The following is a 21,292-nucleotide window of genomic DNA, read 5'->3' on the forward strand; positions in this document are numbered from 1 at the left end:
CGCTACAGAGAGCTGATATTTTAAGCTACATTTCTAATCAGTGATATCTTATACCATGTCACCTTACAACTCCTGCCATTCATTTGAATAAGTCTGCAAGAAGTCTCCTTTTCCTTCTCTCTTGAGGTTTATTTGGCCAATATTTTTTCTATTGAGAGTAGCAGGAACTTTTAAATATTTTTAAAGACTATTTCAACTTCTCAGAAGAAAGGAAACATTTGCAAAAATAATTACATATAAAATAAAATTGTGAGATGTAAAACAATTAGCATTTGGAGCTTTATTTGTATACTTTAAAAATGGGCTTTAAGGGCTTGCCTGGTGGCGCAGTGGTTGAGAGTCCGCCTGCCGATGCAGGGGACGCGGGTTCGTGCCCCGGTCCTGGAGGATCCCACGTTCCGCGGAGTGGCTGGGCCCGTGAGCCATGGCCGCTGAGCCTGCACGTCCGGAGCCGGTGCTCCGCAACGGTAGAGAGGCCGCAGCAGTCAGAGGCCTACCGCAAAAAAAAAAAAAAAAAAAAGTTCCTGTATTAACCAAAATTCCAGGAGAGACAAAAGGGAGAGAAGGAAGTTGAAAGTGCTTACAAATTTTTCCCGTTTTTCCCCAAACGTTTATTTATATTTTTACGTTATATTAATAGATAAAGTCCCTGAGGAGCATGACTGAAACTCAAAAATTCATAGCCATACAATTTCCCTACATGTAGCATATCTTTAAGTATTCTTGTTGTAAGAGTGCTTGGTGGTCATAAAGATCTGTCTGAGGAAATCAGAGACCTGTACATAGGATAAAAAACAACTAAGGACAGGCCTGCCCCACCCCCCAGACTGTGGTAGGAGTGGGTAAGTTACTTAGTCCCTCTGTGCTTCATTTTCCTCACCTTAAAAAGGCAATAATAATACCTTTCTCATAGAGTTGACGTGAGGCTTAAATGAGATCACACATGTAAAGTGCACCAAGTACCTAATAAAATATAAAGTTTTAGCTCCTGACATTGTTGTGGCAGTGGTCAGAAAGGGGTAAGAGGAGGAGGTGTCTCAAAGATGTCTCAAAGATGCAGATATTAACAGCCCTTGGTAAAGAGAAAGATGTTGTTAAAGCAGGGAGATCTTCCAAATGGCACTTGCGCTATTTTCAAAGGGGCATGAAGAGTATAGTCAAACACTCCTTGTCCTTTGTCTTGGTAGGAGCTACAAGAGCCAGAGCTCATGGAAGGAGGTGGGGTCTCTGTGTGAGATGGGAGTGTGTATGGCAGGGACTGAGGCGACAGAGAAATAGGTGACTTTGAGGAATGGGGGCTGGATTTAGAAGTAAGAAAAACACTAGGCTTGCTGCCACATGCTTGTAACACGACTCTCTTATTTTCCCTGTTAAGGAACTGATTTAAATTCTGCTCAGAAATCGATAAGATTCCATTTGGCCATGTGACATACCCTGCCTGACATGCAACAATATTTAAATCTTATTAAATACTGTAAATTAACTTATATTGACTGACTTCTATCAGAAATCAGAGTCTGGATTAAAGAGCTGATGTCAAGAGTCTCAGAGTGGAGTTAGAAGACTGGGTTAACTCCTGGCACTAGCACTTAAAAAGATGTGAATGTGGTACTGTGAAATGGGAAAACCACCTACCTAACAAGTTGTTGTCGACATTAAGGTTGTTCATAGCACCTGGAACATAGAGATGCATTTTTCTATATTTTATGTTAATGGAAAAAGGTTTTAAAATTATGATAGTACACTTACAGCGTTACCAAATATGCCTGAATACGCACTGACACTCTATTACATTAATGGACTTTAATATTCTCAACTAATATCAATGCTTTTAGTAATGACAGTTAATTCGCTGATATTATTTTCCTCCCCTCACTGCACCTCTCAGCAGACCACACATTCAGATGCTCTAAAATGTTATTTCTTGAGCACTTTTTACTGACACCCAATCCTTGGCTTGCCGGACACTAAAGGACAATTGGATTGACTCTAGAAAGTGTTTCTACAAACAGTGCCTTTTCGAGGCTTGCCCAGCGTCTGGCTAGTGTTGCAGTGTCAGCAGTTTACTTCAATTAAAGCACTAGTGGCAACACGGCATTCTTCACACAAGAAAAGAGCGCAACACTCACATATGATAGTTCAACTTGTCTTTTGGGTTGATTCTGCTGCTCGAGTTCAGTCCCCGCGAGAGGAAGCGTATTCCGCCTCATATTAAACAGAAGAGCCTCAATTCATTATTGGGGCTGCAGGAGGGCGACTCCAGCAACTGATCAGCTAGGGACTTGACACAGAGCGGGTCCTGCCTTCGTGAGGCAAGTGCGGCACCTCAGCAACCCTCCAGCCCTGGAAGTTTGTGAGTCTCCACTTGTAAGACTGGTAGTCACCTTGACCTCCCGGACAGGTGGGGAAAGTTAGCCCTGGGCCAGAGGCGGGACGTAAAAGCGAAAACTCAGAACTTTCCCGAGCAAAACAAGCCGTTTTCCTGTTTTCAGCGCAGCTCGAGACCCGGAGAGTTTAAGGGTGGCGAGAGCAGGTGGCAGGGCTCCGCCCACCACCACTCTTCTCCTCCCTCTGCTTGCTGCTCCACTCCCTCGGTGAGGTCCCGCCTCTGAGGCGCGCGCGAAGAGTTGTCGCGCCGTGTGTTCTGGGAATTGTAGTCCTAACGCTGGGAGCCGCCTCGGGAGAGGCGACTTCGGCCTACACACCCCATGGTACCGCGCGGCGCTGGCCGCTCCCGGATGTCTGCCTGGCGCCGGAAGAGAAGACGGCCCCCCTCTCTCGGCCCGGCCATCTTGTGGGAAGAGCTGAAGCAGGCGCTCTTGGCTCGGCGCGGCCCGCTGCAATCCGTGGAGGAACGCGCCGCCGAGCCACCATCATGCCTGGGCACTTACAAGAAGGCTTCGGCTGCGTGGTCACCAACCGATTCGACCAGTTATTTGACGACGAATCGGACCCCTTCGAGGTGTTGAAGGCAGCAGAGAACAAGAAAAAAGAAGCCGGCGGGGGCGGCGTTGGGGGCCCTGGGGCCAAGAGCGCAGCTCAGGCCGCAGCCCAGACAAACTCCAACGCGGCGGGCAAACAGCTGCGTAAAGAGTCCCAGAAAGACCGCAAGAACCCGCTGCCCCCCAACGTCGGCGTGGTTGACAAGAAGGAGGAGACGCAGCCGCCCGTGGCGCTTAAGAAAGAAGGTAAAGCTGTGGTGGAAGGTGGGGGAGACCCGGGATGGAGGGAAGGAGCGAGGGGACTGGCGGCTACCACTGGCTTCTGGAGCTCCGAGGGTCCGCGGGAGACTTGGCCGCCGATTTCTTCGCGTTTCCCCCGCCTGATGAAAGCCAGGTCCTGCGAAGGTGCTGGGAGCGTGGTAGCCACAAGTTCAAACCGCCACCTGCAAGGATCCTGGAGCCACCCCTTCCCGCCTCAGGTTCTGAGCGGAGGAGCGTGGTCGGGATCCTGGGAGGCTGTTGTCTTCCCGCCGGATTCCTTGGCGGGCGAGCGCATGGGCCGAGGTTCGGGGAAGGGAGCTCCTTTTCGGAGCGTTTGTTGTTAATGGGATGGTGGGGCCTCCGCGGCTTCTTCCTGCTCAGAGCTTTCTCTTAGCCCGCCGCTCTGAGGTGCGGTTGTGTCTTTTAGGCTCCTGCCCTGCCGTCTTTTCCCAGAGTGGCGTGGGGTACCCCCGAGAAAAGCTGGGGGTCGGAGTTTCCACCTACGCCCCTCCCGCTACGTTCGAGCCTATCGGATGTTGTGGAGCAAGGTGCCCTTTTAGGTGCCCCCTGTGCTTTATCGTTATCCCCTCGCCCGCACCACTATTGCAAACTTAATAACTTGCTGGAGTGCGTCAGGCTGTTGGGAGGGAGAGAAATTTGGCCACCCTGGATTGAGCAGAAGCGGGAATTCTGAATGAAGATTGGTGATGGCAGGAAATCCTGAAGCTCGTCCTCGGGTCACGATCTTTTTCTCCGGCCGGACCCCCCGCATGCAGTGTTTCATGTGGTGTGGCCTGGCCTGGGCCTCGTGGTGCAAAGAGTGCCGAGGCTGTCACAGCGTTTAGCTGCTGCAGAGCCTTTTGGAGTGCAGCTTTTTCTCCCCATGTGCGTGAAGCATGGTCAGGATTTCATTGGCGGGTAGTAGTTGCTTCCAGGTCACTGTAAACTTCTCAGGACTGTCTTGAACTTGGTTTTGGTTTTTGCTCTCTCACTCGTTACTGGTTTGTCTTTTGTGATGGATAAGAAAGCAAAACAGTGGGGGATTAGAAAAAGTGTACACGATCCGTAATAAGTAGGTGTAGGACTTAAGCTTTGAAGCTTAAAGGTTTCCTTTATGTGTTGAAAATTGAAATTTTGCCACGTGCTTCTGAAAGGAGTTCTCATTAGCTTTAGTCGAATTTGATAACATTCAACTAATTTAAATTAAAAAAATCAAAACAATTGTGTTAGGTTTTGGTTTAGAATTTTTAGAAAATACAGAGAGCTTTGTGAGGCTTGGGGTGAAGAACCTAGGTGGTAAATAAAACAGTTGTATTAAAATTACAGGTTGGGGAGGGAAGCACAAGTTGGAGTATTAGAAAGCATGTATATACATCGTTTAGACTAAATATTCAGCTAAGTTTTATAGCAATCTGTAGCACAATGTAATAAATCTAATTTCTGTGTTAAGGAACACTGGTTTGTGTATTTATTTAAACTGCTCAAGTTTACCTCCTTCATCACACTAATCCAAAGAAAGTACGTGAAAAAATGGAATCTGAAGTGTGTTCACCCCTTTTGAATTTTTGAAACATAAAGCATGGTTTAAACCCCTCATATGTTTTGATCATAAAGCCCATTTTTGAAATAAGCTCTTAGCGGGAACCTAGTATTTTAAATTACAAAGTTAAAAATTCATTTCATAAATTTATGACCAGGACCAAGTTCAACATTCACTAGTCTTTCCTTGGGAAAACTTCCATTATTACCTATCAACATTTTCCTTAGGTCAGCATTTCAGAGCACACTTAACCTTAAATTGCATAAAACACAAGCCTATAAAAATATTGAATGAAAAAAAATCGTTTTGAGGCCTTACCTCTTAGCAGTCAATTCTGGGCATTGGGGAAGGATAGACCTGTAAACAAAGTCCCTGCCTCTTGTCATGGGATTGATTGTTAACCTGATCATGTGTTCCTTGCCTTTGAATAGAGGTCCTGGCATGATCCTAGACTTACTTGCCTTAGATGTGTGTTGATGCTTATATTCTTTGAATTTTGTAGTTTGTCTTTTGGCCATTTGAGGAACTTGAGAATTGACACCATCTACTCATTTGTTTTTTTAATGTTAGAAGCCTGGAATCTAGTGAAAATCAAGAGACGCTTGCATTTTTAAATGTCAGTCATTGGGTGGATTTATTTTGTAAGTGTTGTAGATTCTGTAAGCCTGATACTGGATATTGGGGTGGGGAAGCAAGCCATTGTTCACTTGGGTGTGTGGCTTGGATATTATAAGGACTGGTTCCATAGCTCCACCCTAATACACTACCTCTGATGAAATTTATTTAAAATGCCTTGGTGTAAGATCTAAGATTTCTGGTCTGTCCTGAGAGTGTATGGAATGGACCTTAAAATTTCACTGAAGAGTTTGACATTTACCGTTTGACTTTGGCTACCAGCAGCCGAACAATTGGGGGCATCCTGGTGGTGTTACACTTTCTTAGAAAGAACCAGAGTGAACCAACTTAATTTCTTGCGAAACCAATTCCTCAGGTGCTTTTTGACTTTGTCAGAAATTGTGGATTGGGAATTAGAGCATACCTAAAATATTAGTCATGAATTTAACCATCAATCTACTTATTATCTTTAAGGCTACCAGTAATGCATATTGGTTGCCTTTCTGGCCTCTGACACTAACAGGAAAAAAGTAATGAATGAAGGGGGAAATCAGTAAATGCTTCAGCCATCACTTAGTTTCACAAGTTTCTATTTCTGTGTCTTGCTTAAAAGGGGTCCTTTTGTGTATGTGGTTTTTAAAGATTCTTTGGAAACGAAGATACTTGAAAGGGCAAACCAAAAAAATCTCCATAATAATAAAATAAGTGGACTATTTCCTGTTGATTGCATAACAGTATGTTTTAAAAGTTAGGTGTGGTATGTATGTATATGTATACATATATATGTATGTAGACTGCAACAGGAGAGGAAAATGGTACTTTTTTGCTGTTATATAGCTATCTTCAACTATAGAGAAAATTTTTTATTGAAGTATAGTTGATTTACAATGTGTCAATTTGTGCTGTACAGTGAAATGATTCATCGATTATACATATATACATTCTTTTTTCTAATATATTCTTTTCCATTATGGTTTATCACAGGATATTGAATATATCAATAGTTCCCCGTGTTCTACAGTAAGACCTTGTTATCCATCAGAGATGTAATCTTAAATGCCATTTGTTTTCCTTTCAGTTTTGTAATTTCATAGAATCATCAGTCTTTTTACTCTGTTCTTTTTCTCCCCCTCCAGATTATATAAAATAAAATAATGTCTTCACTGGGGTTTTTTGGGGGGTCTTTACCTGGTGATTGTGTTGGTTTGCTTGGTTATTATTTATGAATGGCTAATGGTGTTATCTTTGGTATCTTTAAAACCAAAATGTATCATTTGCTTAAAATTTCTTTAAATTTAGAATTTTAAATTAAGAGACTGGCATCTTGAAAAGTGAGAGAAATAATGGCTACCCAAATGACTTCCAGGTCAGTTATAGAGAATGCTTTAGGGGAAAAAAGTGATTTGGCAAACTGAATGGAAGTTTGAAACAAGTTTATTTAAATAGGAATTTTTCTGAAGTACCTTGTTACACTTTAGAGATGCCCAGTGTTAGCCTTTTTCAGTGGGAAGTGCTAATTAATGGACTTAAAGAGTAAATTTTTTTTTCTTTTAACAGCCTAGGCCTAGTTTTTTGTGTTACAAAAAATAATTTGCTTACGTGGTTTTTTTTAAAATCATTTTAGGAATAAGACGCGTTGGAAGAAGACCTGATCAGCAACTTCAGGGTGAAGGGAAGATAATTGATAGGAGACCAGAAAGGCGACCACCTCGTGAACGACGATTTGAAAAACCACTTGAAGAAAAGGGTGAAGGAGGAGAATTTTCAGTTGATAGGCAAGATTGTTTCTTAATCTCTTCATGTTTTGTCAGTTTATAGAGAGACATCTTAACACAGATAAATTGAGCATAATTGCCAGGAAGCAGTGTGGCTAGTTAATTTTATCAGTTTTTCTAGCGAAACGTCTAAGTATGTGTTGTTGTTCTTAGGACATTTTGGTAACAGTTTTTAGTATTCAAACTTAGATTTCTTGTAATGAAACACTTCAGTTATGAAGGTTACATGTGTTTATTTTAATTTTTATGTATATTGGTGAATAGCAGTTTTACTAGATTATAATGTGAAATGAGTAACAAGGAAGAAGTATATGCATTAGTAGTAAAGTTTTAGAGAATGTCAAAGTAATTTTCTTACGTTGGGGAGTTTCCTAGTTTTGATTTCCTTTGGGATATGAGCCAGTAAATATGTTCCTGCATCTTTGAGCCTTTGAATTTCCCTTCTTCCTTTTACCAGAAACCTTAGAAGTATATAATATTTTTTTATTTGTTACAGACCAATTATTGACCGGCCTATCCGAGGCCGTGGTGGTCTTGGAAGAGGTCGAGGAGGTCGTGGACGAGGAATGGGCCGGGGAGATGGCTTTGATTCTCGTGGCAAACGTGAATTTGATAGGCATAGTGGAAGTGATAGATCGTAAGTCTTATATTGGTTTTTATTATACTTTTATATTTGAAGCTACTACTTTAATAAAACAAAATTTGAATTTCTAGAACTAAAGAGTATTATGTTAACTCAGTTTTGTTAGTTCTTTTTCACATTACAGTGGCCTGAAGCATGAGGACAAGCGTGGAGGTAGCGGATCTCACAACTGGGGAACTGTCAAAGATGAATTAACGTTGGTATTCTGGTTTTTTTAAATAAATACTTCTAATAAAATTGATCTTATACCTTACTAGAGGTTTGCCCATTAAATTTTTACTTGTCCCTGGGACAAGGATGGATGCTCTTATCTCAAGAGCTACTTCCTTACAAGATAATGAATGCTTTTTTGGATATGTTTAGATTATAATGTATCAAATGACCAGTTTTTCTACGTTTCAAAAATATATGGTACTAATTTTTCTTTTCATATGGATGTATAGCTTTTATTGAAATCCTATTTTGAGGTTATTTGGGTATTATGTTATTGTATGTTTCTTACTTAATAGTTCTTATTCTAGCTATTGACCCCTTTGGTGATGACAAAAATTTGAAAAGCCAGTAAGGCTTTATTTTAGAACTAACTGCTGTCATACTACTTTTTGAGTAATGTACTTGAGCTATAACTTGGATCAGTATACATTTTTAAATTATTTTCTCTTAGTGGTCTACTGGGGAGTAAATTTAGTAGGAAAAGACATTGGGAATGTGAGAATTTTAAAATATTTCTGTGAAGACTTTCAGCTACATGTAAATGGACCTAGATGCCTTTTTTTTTCTTTCTTTCCTTAGAGAGTCCCCCAAATACATTCAGAAACCAATATCTTATAATTGCAGTGACTTGGAGCAATCAAATGTGACTGAGGAAACACCTGAAGGTGAAGAACATCCAGTTGCGGACACTGAAAATAAGTAAGTGATTTGTGTGTACGGTAGCGGTAATGCTCGAGCATTGAAATGTTTGGGGTTTAGCAAGAAAACAACCTGTAGGCTTAATGCTATTATTTATTTGCTTTTTAAAAGGAGAGACTTTATTGTACTCCATTCCCTCAAATAGTGTTTAGAGGAGTGGTTTACAAATGTATATGTTGGGCTCTAATGGTTTGACAAATAGAAGTGGTTATTTCTATTTGAAGTTACCATTGTCATCTTAAAAAGATATGGAAGATACGTATTTTAGTAAATCCTGTTAACCCTAAGCACAAAAATAGCTGTTTTAACCTGAGAAATATTTGGAACTCGTAGTTCAGAGTACTTTGGACTCTATGTAACTATACAAATTTTATTCTAATACAGTTTAAAATGAGAAAACATGACCATTTTAAAATTAGTTGCTCCATCTCCTTGAAGTTTTTTTTTCCATCAACATAGAATTTGGAACATAGCATTATTGGCTTGTTTTAAAATGTGTGAGGAGAGCAAGCACCAGAATATGTTGTCAGTTCACTAGAAGACGGTTTTGAAATTGTTTGTTCAAGGGTGTGGGAGAGTTTTAAAGACTCAAGTTATGCTAGTAGAAATAATTTAATGCCTTCCTCTGGTTTCCATCAATACAAGCAGAAGTTATATGCCAGGCATTTCTTTCGGTATGTGGTTTAAAGTCTTGCATTACAGATTATTTAGGTCAGTAATTCTTAATCAGGGCATATTCAAATCATTTAGGGAGGCAATGCTTTTCTAAACTTCTCTTTTTCTCCAGAAAGAGTTGTTCTTACAGTGAACCACTATTAATGATTGGAAAATCATATTTTGTGGATTTGTTTGAATAAGGAATAATAATCAATTTACTATTGGAGAGAGTAGATAAAAATACATGGTGTTAAGTGATGTGTAGAACTTGGTAATATAAATTCATTTATACGAAACTATGGAGTCTTAATTTTGTGTGGTAAACAATGAAATTGTGATAGGTGAGATAGATGAACCTTACGTAACATTAAGTACTTTACAAAGCTCAACATAAATGTTGTTCCCTTAATGAAGAGTTCATGTTTAACTCACTTTAAGAGTAATCTGGGGGGCTTCCCTGGTGGTGCAGTGGTTGAGAGTCTGCCTGCCGATGCAGGGGACACGGGTTCGTGCCCCGGTCCGGGAGGATCCCACATGCCGCGGAGCAGCTGGGCCTGTGAGCCATGGCCGCTGAGCCTGCGTGTCCGGAGCCTGTGCTCTGCAACGGGAGAGGCCACAACAGTGAGAGGCCCGCAAACCCCCGCTCCCCTCCGCCTGCAAAAAAAAAGAGTGATCTGACAAGATTATAACTTTATCAGAAGGAAAGGATGTTATTGATAGGGTATTAGAAGCAAATCCTTAGCTCAGTTCCCAGGACTAAAAAGGGGGTATTGGGTCTAAAGACCATGATGATGACATTAGAACAGCCTCTAGTCTTACCCCAGAATAGGGGGGAATCTGAACATAGTATTATGTCTTGCATGCGCAGGTGTAAATTTAAGAAACAGCTTTGGCTGAATTTGATTAGCTTCCTTATGTATAGTTCTAGAGCTTCTGTTTTGTCTCATTTGATCCTTACAATCCTACCCTTGACGGTAGGTGTCATGGTTTCATGATATGATAAAGGTATGCCGAGTTCTTTTCTTGGCTGTGGTACAACTTACGCGTAGCCTAGGACCTTTTTTCAGTCTTTAGTTTTCTGATATATAAACTGACAGGGTTGGACTTTACAGTCTAGATCTCATCAATTCAGTGTAAGCTTGGTCTGGGAAGTTTTAAGATGGGATTTGTCAAACAGTAAAGAGTAGTAGCACAGACAGAAGATATTTGAGCAAGGCTAACTGAATCACCTGCTATCTTTGGAAAGCAATGCTCCCAAAATAGCAAACAACTTGTTTGGTGACAATTGGAAATTGAGATTAAATAGTGGATTCCTAGGCCCATGCTTTGTTTCTGTAAAAAGGGAAAGGGATAATATGTAATAGTTATAGCCTGAGAATTATATTTAGAAATAACTAATTTGGTGTTAAGCATTGAAACCAGTATTTTGTAGAAACTTCCATTACTAGTGAAACTGTAGTCTTGTTTTCATATACCGATTCGTTTGAAAGTTGGAGTATATAACGTTAAGATCTGTAGAAATTAAAGATTTGCCTTAAGTGTTAAAGGATAGGGGAACAGTTCTTTTATATTCTAGAATATGAAACTTGGTTGCTTATGGATGTCCTAGATGATTACATTCATATATGTTATAAATTATGTATTGTGAAAAATTATGGAAATTAAAAAATGTGTTTTAGGAGAAGTTAGGTTAATGATTTTAATCACATAGTGTAAGTTTTAAAAACAGTAGTGTGGTTTTAAAAAATGTGTTCTAGGTTTGATATAGCCAATTCAAGATTGTGTTACTGATAGATGATCATTTAAGAGTTTATGAAGATGAATTGTATGTTCCTTAGTTATCCACGCTTTCAATAATTCAAACATTGGATTCCTGGTCTCTGCCAAGTCACATGTTAGCCACTGGGTTACAAAGAAAACTGTGATTCTCCTGTCCTTGGGTAATCTAGAAGATTACCAACCAGCCAAGGTTAACTTCCTTACTTATAATTGTAAGTTATATGATTTTATAAGCCCCTTACCACGTGTAAAACTTAAAACATTTTCACACAGGGAGAATGAAGTTGAAGAAGTAAAGGAAGAAGGCCCAAAAGAAATGACTTTGGATGAATGGAAGGCTATTCAAAATAAGGACCGGGCAAAAGTAGAATTTAATATCCGAAAACCAAATGAAGGTGCTGATGGGCAGTGGAAGAAGGGATTTGTTCTTCATAAGTCAAAGAGTGAAGAGGTAAAATGAAGTTTTGTGGTGTTTGAAAATGTTCAGATGTCTTGAATTGCATTTACAATTTTTGTGTTAAAATTTCACGTGGGTAATCTGTTTATAAAAAGTTTTACATAGGATTATTTGAGGCAGATAAATTGCCCCAAGAGGAAAATAAACTGCATTATCATATAGTCTAAGAAATCATTCTTTCAAATTTGTGTAATATTTTAAAAAATCTTACCTAACGGAGTCATTAAGACTTGTATTAGGTTAGGCGGTTTGCATTTTTATGTGGGAAACTGTCTGCGTATGCCATATATAATATCCAGGAATCTTTATCCTTCTTTACTGAGGAGTGATGTCTTGTAAAGACCAGAGAATTAATTTATGAGTTTCCTTTCCTTAGGAAACAAGGAAACTAATGAAAATATTTGAGAAAAACGTTTGTGGCTTTTGATTTGGTAGCTTCTATTTAAGCCTTGGGGCACATTCTTAGAGGAAAATCTCACTGCTGTATCCTTTTAGGGTTTGTGTAAGTATGAGATTTTAGTCACAAAGTTAAATTGAAATGTTATGAAGGCAACCTGTAATAAAAAGATTCAATAAAATCCACATTTTAATTTTCTAAACAAAAAAATAGCTGTGAAATAAACTTGGAAATACTTTTAAATAAAATAGAGGTTTGGAGATGATTTTTTTTTTAAACTTTTTTTGTTGTTGCTGTTGTTGTTTTTTGCGGTACGCGGGCCTCTCACTGTTGTGGCCTCTCCCGTTGCGGAGCACAGGCTCCGGACGCGCAGGCCCAGCGGCCATGGCTCACGGGCCCAGCCGCTCCGCGGCATGTGGGATCTTCCTGGACCAGGGCACGAACCCGTGTCCCCTGCATCGGCAGGCGGACTCTCAACCACCGCGCCACCAGGGAAGCCCTGGAGATGATTTTTTAAACATTGACTTCATGAAGGTAGTATAAATGAGGATATTGTCAATTCCTGTAGGGAAGAAAAAACATCTTCCTTCATTAGAATGCTTTTGGTTATTTTTTTGTAGTTCTTGCAGACAAAGTTGTTTTGTGTATCTGTAAAACAAAGAGAATTCTTTATTTAAAGAACCATGAAAGTTCACTTCGGGGAGATTGTTCATTTGAACTAATTATTAAACTGTTCAGGTTAATGTGAAAGAGGTTTACCTTGGCACCTTGGAGACAATTATTCATGACCTTTTTGGGGTCCCGATGGAACTTTTCTCCAGAATAGGACACACAGATATAAAATGTTCTGATATATTGTATCATTAGTATCATTAATACCCTGAAGCCTCTTCATGCATTTTTTAGACATCAGGTTAGGTGTCCCAGCTTTAAGTATTATTTTACATCGAGCTTTTAAGAAATAACTATTATACAAGGTGATGTATATAATTAGAAATTTTAGAAAATTATAAAATGTGAAATTGCTGGTGAGTAATCTTGAAATCAGGACATTTTCATTATCAAGCCACTTTTGTATGTTTGGACCCTTATAGTTATGCTGCCTTTGTGATGTATGTACATGAAATCCAGCCTTACTGGCATATATGGCCTTATCATTTGAATACAGATTGATCCCAACTTAGAACTTTTTGGTTTTTTGATTTTAAAATGGTGTGAAGACAATGCACATATAGTAGAAACCATAGTTCAAATTTTGAATTTAGATCTCCCAGGCTGAATATGCAGTACTCGCTACTCTTTTGTGATGCTGGGCAGTGGCAGCGAGCTGCAGTTCCCAGTCAGCCTCCTGATCATGAGGGTAAACAACTGATACACTTAAAACCATTCTGTTTTTCACTTTCAATACTGCATTTAATAAATTATGTGAGATATTTAACAGTTTATTATAAAATAGGCTTTGTGGTTTTGTGTTAGATAATTTTGCTCAACTATAGGCTAATGTAAATGTCCTGAGCACATTTAAGGTAGGCTAGGCCAAACTGTGATGTTTGGTAAGTTAGGTGTATTAAATGTATTTTGGATTTAAAGATATTCAGGTTTTATCAGGATGCAACACCATTGTAATTTGAGAAAGATCGGTATGATAGGTCTTCAAGTTTGTTGTATACAGTGCTTTAAGTACTCTCTCTCTTTTACTTATCTTCATCTTCACAACAAATATGAAGTAGTTAGGGAAAGAAAGAAACTTTGAGAAATGGAGAACTGAATTATTGACAGCTGAGACCAGAGCTCTTATTTCCTCATTGTCATACAGTGCTCTAGAAAAAAAACTTTGTAAAAAATTTATCCTACTAGTTAACTTGAAGGTTGGGGATGTAACCTGAACATCCAGACTTCCTCTTTATTATTATAGTAAAACCTTCAAGATGTTTTCAGTAGTATATCAACTTAAGTTTTTTTGCTTCTGTGCTCTGGAAACCTATAAATGCTTTTAATTGATAAATTGATATCATTGCAATAGCTAACGTTTAAAATCAGAGACTTAGTATATATCATTGACTTTAATTTGCTAGTGATTTTGTGGGTTTGCATCTGTGTTTTATGCTCCTTTATAATATTTTAAAAAGAATCTTCTGTTGCCTTTAAAGTTCACCTAAAGGGATGACATTTAATTTGGGTATTCGATGATTAAAGGAATGAAAATCTGTGTAAAAATACAAAATTTACTTGTACTTAAAAGGTAATTATTAACGTAATATTACAAGCTATTTAGAAAGAGTGAAATATCTCTTCAGAAAAGAGGATTATATGTGTATTTAGAAAAATTAAAACATACTTTAAATTAGTATGAGAAGTTTCTAACTGGAAGATTAAAACCCATTTACCCCAAGCATACAAAAGAGATCAGATATTAAGCAGTGTAAAATTCTCTGGCCTTTTTTTGCAGAGTCCATTATGTAGCTTAGGATCTGGGTTTCCCAAATATGATGACTTCATTTTTAAGAAGCTTCCTGTGGTAAATTTAAGGCATGGTTTTATTTGTGCACAGCTTTTCAAGGTTCCTTTCTTATGTAACGTTGTGTTTCACTTGAATTTGTAGTTCTCCAATTTATATGGAAGAACACATAGTTATATATGAACAGAAAAGCATTTTGAGAAGTTTATATATAATTTCTTTCCCAGGTCATAGTTGGAAGAGTATAGAGCAAAAGTTCTCTTTAAAACTTAAATATTCAATAATGTCTCTAATAGAAATATATACCATCTATCCAAGTCTTCCTCAGAGGTTCACATTGGAATGCTAATCTGAAGGGCATATTTTAAATGTACTTATTCATACTTCACTGCTAAAGATGATGATTCAGTAGGTGTGAGATGGGGCCCAGCCACTTGAATAATTGTGATTATATCTCTAATCAAGACTTGATAATATCATCTATAATTTAAAGTTAAGGGAACATGAAATAGAGAAAAGTGAAGGGAATTATTCCTCCTAGATTACTGTAGCTGATCCCAAAGCTTACTTATTACCTGTAGAGGTGTTTCTATATTTTTTCACACAAAGAGCAGGTTGGATTTTTGGTCTTTTTAGGAGAAAACTCATTATTTAGAAGTGTGCAACATTACTTTCCTATTAATCATCCAGTGGCCTTCACTTAAATTTTTAGGCTCATGCTGAAGACTCGGTTATGGATCACCATTTCCGGAAGCCAGCAAATGATATAACGTCTCAGCTGGAGATCAATTTTGGAGACCTTGGCCGCCCAGGACGTGGTGGCAGGGGAGGACGAGGTGGCCGTGGGCGTGGTGGACGTCCAAACCGTGGCATCAGGACTGACAAGGTAGTTTTAAGGCTTCTTTTACCCTTTTAAGTAATTCGAGGACCTCTTTCCATATATCACTGCCCTAGGTCCTTTTGGGGACATAAGTCGAAGAAGAAAAAGGTTGACATGCATGCCTTTAAGAAATTGCATTTTAGGTTATATTTTTTGTTTAAAGCACTTATGTGACTGAATAGTGCTGCCAGTAGTTAAGTTTACCACCCTTCATCGAGTACTTATCTGGTGCCAGTTATGGTACTGTGCTAAAAAAACAAAAACAAACAAACAAAAACCCCACCATTTTACAGAAGATGAAATTCAGGTGAAGGGAACCAAGGTAATTCTTGGCCTTTGGTAAGGTCTGCCTGAAATGCCAAATACTTACTTTGCCTTGACAAATCTTCACTGCTTTTTAGGGCTCAGCTTAATAAAACCTTTGTTTCCTTTGTATAATTTTGTGGCATTGACTGATTGTTTTTTGTTCATGAGAGCTGTTCTGTAAGTTGGGATTCATTTGTGTCCTATTTTCTGTAATCTCCATTGCCTTGTACTAAGTGTGACAAAAAACAAATTCTTCTGAAATACATTGATAGAAGCCGTAGTAATTGGTAGATTTGAAATGATCTGTCGGATGCCAAAGTCCATGGTTTTAATGACTAGATGTTACTAAAGTATTAGAGATAACTTGGGTTAGTTTATTGTCTCTTATGGTCTACCTAGGAAACAACCATAATGTCCTCCTGAATTCTCAACACCTGATATGCAAATTGGGGGACCCATCTGCTTGATTGAGTCTGCCAATGTTTGATTATAGTGGTAACTTAATATCCTAGATTTTATGGTCACCCATAACAATGTAGTGATTTTTTATTTCTTTCTGTGACATGGGTTCTTTTTAAAGGCATTGTGTATATGGATCTTTTCAATACTTTTTTGTTTTGTAAAAATTTGTATTTTGACTGTAAATAGCCATGAATGTGCTGCTTCAATAATTGTAATTGGTTTCTTAGCCTGCTGTCCTATTGCTACCATTCTTATTTAGCAAGTGGGGAAAATAAAAGGATACTGAACAACTGAGTAAGAATCCACATACATACCTTGTGTGAATCTACTTGTGTGATTTATTAGAAAAATAACCCATGCTGTTGCTAGGGAGTTTTCTGAGATCTTGATAGAAATTTAGGACAAGGCTCATTGCAAATATTTGTAGTCCTATTCTTTTTTTTTTTTTAATTGGAGTATAGTTGGTTTACAATGTTGTTAGTTTCTCGTGTACAGCAAAGTGAATCAGTTATACATATATCCACTCATTTTTAGATTCTTTTCCCATATAGGTCATTACAGAGTATTGAGTAGAGTTTCCTGTGCTATATAGTAGGTCCTTATTAGGTATCTGTTTTATATAGTAGTGTATATTTGCCAATCCCAATCTCTCCCCAACTGTAGTCCTATTCTGATCCATAATTTTGCCTTTCAAAAGTAAAAGCTTTGACATATTTTCCTTATTGTAATAAGACTAAGTTTTTTCCAGAATTCTGTGTCTAAATGTAGACACTGGAAATATATTAATAAGATTTGAAAATCTTTAATTTTGCTTCTGTTTCTTTTTCAGTCAAGTGCTTCTGCTCCTGATGTGGATGACCCAGAGGCATTCCCAGCTCTGGCTTAACTGGATGCCATAAGACAACCCTGGTTCCTTGTGGACCCTCCTCTTTGAGGCTTGCATGCTTAAGGATCCCAAACGACTAAGAAATTTAAAAAAAAAAAAAAAAAAAAAAAAAGACTGTCATTCATACCATTCACACCTAAAGACTGAATTTTATCTGTTTTGAAAATGAACTTCTCCTGCTACACAGAAGTAACAATATGGTAGTCAGTTTTGTATTTAGGAAATGTATTGGTAGCGGGGATGTTTTCATAATTTTCAGAGATTATGCATTCTTCATGAATACTTTTGTATTGCTGCTTGCAAATATGCATTTCCAAACTTGAAATATAGGTGTGAACAGTGTGTACCAGTTTAAAGCTTTCACTTCATTTGTGTTTTTTAATTAAGGATTTAGATGTTCCCCCTATTACAAACTGGTTTTAAATATTGGACATAATAGCAGTTTTAATACCTGCTTTGCATTTTCACACATGGTCAACTGAGACATGTAAACTTTGATTGTCAAATTTTATGCTGTGTGGAATACTAACTACTTTATGTATTTTAACTTAGTTTTAATATTTTCATTTCTGGGGATAAGGTCTTTTTTCACTTCTCATGATAGCTGTTATATATGCTAGATCTTTATATACAAAAATATCCGTACTTGAACAAATTCAAAGCACATTGGTTTATTAACCCTTGCTCCTGCATGGTTCATTAGGTTCAATTTATAATTGATTCACAATTTTAATTACATTTACTTTTAAAATATGTCACTTTCCTGTTTTAAAAACCAATCTAGACACCTTACTGGTGAAAGTTGTTTAAGCTACTTATTGTTGATAGACACATACTGTCAAGTGAAGTAGTTTTATGGGTGTTGGGTTTTTCCTCCTCCAGTAGGGTGGGTGGAACAAGTTAATTTGGCTAATGCGTAATATTTAAACTGCTCTGTAAAGTAAGTGGCCGCTCAGTATGATTTGTATGTGTGAAAGGTCCCAAATCAAAATTGTACATCCATAATCAACCCTTCAACCCTTGTTCTAAAGAAACCAAAGGGCACTGGTTAGTATGGTAAGTGGGGGGGTATGTTAATTTTTGGAATTTGGAAAGCAGACAGCTTTACTTTATAAGGTTGGAACAGCAGCACCATCCATGAAATACAAACCAAAAATTTTACTGTTTCTGAATTTCCTATATTGCTATTCATTTTGGTCTTAAGTTGATAGATTCCACAGAAAGTGATAAGTATCTTTTACCTCTTCCTCCCTTAGAGAATTAGGTTAATAATGGATTTCTTGATCGAGAGCATCACCACTGACTAAAACATACATGGAGAGAATAATCAAACAGGCTTTCTAGGACCTTTTTTTTTTAAGTCTTCTGCAACATTTATTGATAAACAGGAAAGGGGTTTTATTTACAGTTTTGAAGATCTTTTTGTCACTATTATTAGTAATTTTCTATCTATGGTAATGTCCAGTTTTTAAAATACTTTATGATTTAAGACTTTAAATCATAAAATGTCTGTTTAGCTGATTAGTTCTCCCCTATACTTCTAAATGAGAAATTGTACAGTACAAGAGTTGTTCATTGGGATTAGATTTATTAACCTAGTTACCTACTAGTTTGACATCTTAGGAAGGAGGTAATTGGTTTTTTTTTAATGATGGATAAACTTGTGCTGGTGTTTTGGATCTTATGATGCTGAGCATGTTCTGCACTGGTGCTAATGTTTAACATAATTTTATATTTACAAACATACCTGCTACCCAGAGGCAAGTATTAATTTAGTCCATATGGACTTTTACCCCTCTTGAGATTGCAACATACATACTCCTAAACACACTCATACATAAGTGTGTTTAGACTTAGAAGTATCTTAACTCATTTCTGGACATGAATGTGTTATAAACCTCCTGATTCTAGCAACATATAAAAAAACACTGCTATTAAAAACCCATCACAAGTTCTATTCATTGTCAGCCATTGCTGGCATTCTGTCACTAGAGAATACACAGCAATATCTGGTATGTTGCAAGCTTTCAAGATAGCTTGGAATTTAAAAGTTGGTCCATTAGTTGTATCTGATGGATGTAAATTTGCCTCCTAGTTCACTTTGTGTCAAGAGCTAAAACTGTGAACCTAACTTTCTCTTATTGGTGGGTAATAACTGAAAATAAAGATTTTATTTTCATGCTCACTTCTTAAAAGTCATAAAAACAATCAAATAGGAGCCCATTTATCGTCATGTGTTTTCTATGTGTGCACCCCCAAGGGTAATGCTCATATTTCTTTTTTCCTCCTTAAACTTAGGTTTGTTTATGTGGGGTGTTTATTAAACTAGGCTGTCAACATTTGGGAGGGATACCTATTTTAATTATTATAATAAGAAAGTTCTTGTAAAATGAATTTCAAGGACTGACAAGACAATTGGCATTTCTTTTTAGCAAACCATGTTTTTGAGCGTGAAGGTTAACCATACTGAATGTCGGGGGGGTCGTTTGTTTTTTGGTGGCTGATAGAATGTTCTAATGAACTTTTATCTTGATGCTTTTAAATGGAAATAATGCCAGAGCTTATATTTTTTATTAACATGTTTCCAGTTTGCATTGATGATTGGGATGAGGTCTCTTTTTTTATAATTAAATGTTTTGAGACCTGTGCAGAGTTATGAAAGATTTTAATATGTGTCGCTAGGCACTATACGTCTAAGTTTACTCAGTTTTATTTAAAAAGTGGAGGCAGGACATATATCTAGTTGTAAATACATTTGGGGCTTGTTGGTGTGGGTGTGGAGGGAGAATATTAAGTGTTCATTTTGATTGTGTTATTTTTCGAATTGCTGTAGATGGTTGTCCTGAAATAGAAAAATTTTGTTATGCTGTTAGGGAGTTGCATAGAAAGTCTGAATACGGTATATTGGATTTTTAAAATATATTTTTAAGAGCACTAGCATTATATGGAAAGAATCAACAAATAGTAAAGGACTAAATAAAAACTTAGAAATGTGGAGCTACTAGAACTGGAATGATTTTGACTTTAAGGTAAGATCATATCAGGTATACTAATGGACATCTGTATCCCAACGTTGAAGTAATTGGTAAAGCAAATTCTCAGGCTCTCAGATGCCTGTAGTTCTACTTTGTAAAGAAAATAAATAAATGCTTAGAAAATAGATTCTAATGCAGACATTTGTAATTCTGCTGAGATTAACGTGTAAATAAATGTTTAGGGAGTCGGAACACTTACAAGCCACATCTCCAGGTTCACTGGAGAAAGCCTGGAACGTGATGACTAGAATGCTTTACAGTAGTAACAAGGCAGTAAAATCCCTAGTCAGATTTTCAGTTCTAGTAATTAGTGAGATAATCTATAAACATTGTAAAACTATCAGGTTTTACCATTGAGCTGTATGTTAAGTGGCAGCTTTCAGAAATTTGGGCTCAATGATTTTTTGCTCAGCCTGGGTTTACCTATGACATGTTCTCTCAGCTTCAGAATCTTACTTGATGTAAGTTAGACAAATAGAGAAGTGATCGAAATAAGTCAAGCTGAGAGGAATGCATTAGATCAGTAATATGGGGAAAGGTTGTAACCTAAAGGATAAGCTTAATTTCAGAAAGTGATTAAGATATAAATTATTGAAATCATTACTAACATTGGAAATGAGTAATGAGTATCATTTAAATAAGTGCTATGTCTAAGCCAGGGGTCAACAGATTTCAGCCTGTGGCCTGTTTTTGTATGGCTCCTGAGCTAAGAATGGCTTCTACATTTTAAAAGGATTAAAAATTATTCTATAAAGATGTGTGTAGCCCACAAAGCTTAAAACATCTGGTCCTTTACAGAAAATGTTTGCTGACCCCTGATCTAAGCATCACTCTCAGGTCAACATATAAGTTCTTTTTTTAAAAAAAAAAGTTTACTTCCAGGTACAGATTAAATCACCCTACCTCCTGGGAAGTTGTGAAATTAGAAGTATTAAAAAACATTTTTTTTTACCCCTTACCTCTAATCAGAATAAGGGCAAGATACTTGATAGCTTCTTAGTAAAGAAGATCTTGTTATTTAAAAAATTGTTTAGCTTGCAAATTCTGAAAGCTGTTAGGAAAGTATAAATTTGCTAAAACAGTATATTTAGTGCCCGATTATAGTTTTTCACATTTAGTGGCACTTAACCACTTAGTGCTAAGATAATTCTGTTGTGCTAATTTTGACTTTTCCGTAAGATGACAGTTATGAGTATTTTGTATAGGTAAGAAAACTAATGTCTCTTAACTCCATAGGTTGATTGGGGTGGGAATTAATGGCTTCTGAGGACTGCATTTCTCAGCTTA

At 37.6% G+C, this 21,292-nt stretch overlaps 1 protein-coding gene across 4 annotated transcripts; it reads left to right on the plus strand.

The window, feature by feature from the left end:
- Positions 1-2,761: 2,761 nt before the first annotated feature.
- On the plus strand, positions 2,762-20,130 carry SERBP1 (SERPINE1 mRNA binding protein 1). Of its 4 annotated transcripts, none has more exons than XM_082648247.1 (8): positions 2,762-3,188; positions 6,983-7,133; positions 7,630-7,770; positions 7,883-7,972; positions 8,569-8,688; positions 11,398-11,575; positions 15,149-15,322; positions 16,914-20,130. In XM_082648247.1, the coding sequence occupies exons 1-8, from the start codon at positions 2,876-2,878 to the stop codon at positions 16,968-16,970; spliced, it is 1,224 nt and encodes a 407-aa protein (XP_082504373.1). In that variant the 5' UTR covers positions 2,762-2,875; the 3' UTR covers positions 16,971-20,130. The 4 variants fall into 4 exon arrangements, with proteins under 4 accessions (XP_082504373.1, XP_082504371.1, XP_082504370.1 ...); XM_082648245.1 differs by having other exon boundaries at positions 2,779-3,188; positions 8,614-8,688; XM_082648244.1 differs by having other exon boundaries at positions 2,779-3,188; positions 7,901-7,972.
- The last annotated feature ends 1,162 nt before the right edge of the window (positions 20,131-21,292 follow it).

This window comes from Grampus griseus, assembly GCF_964374135.1.
Source record: "Grampus griseus genome assembly, chromosome: 1".
Classification (NCBI taxonomy): domain Eukaryota; kingdom Metazoa; phylum Chordata; class Mammalia; order Artiodactyla; family Delphinidae; genus Grampus; species Grampus griseus.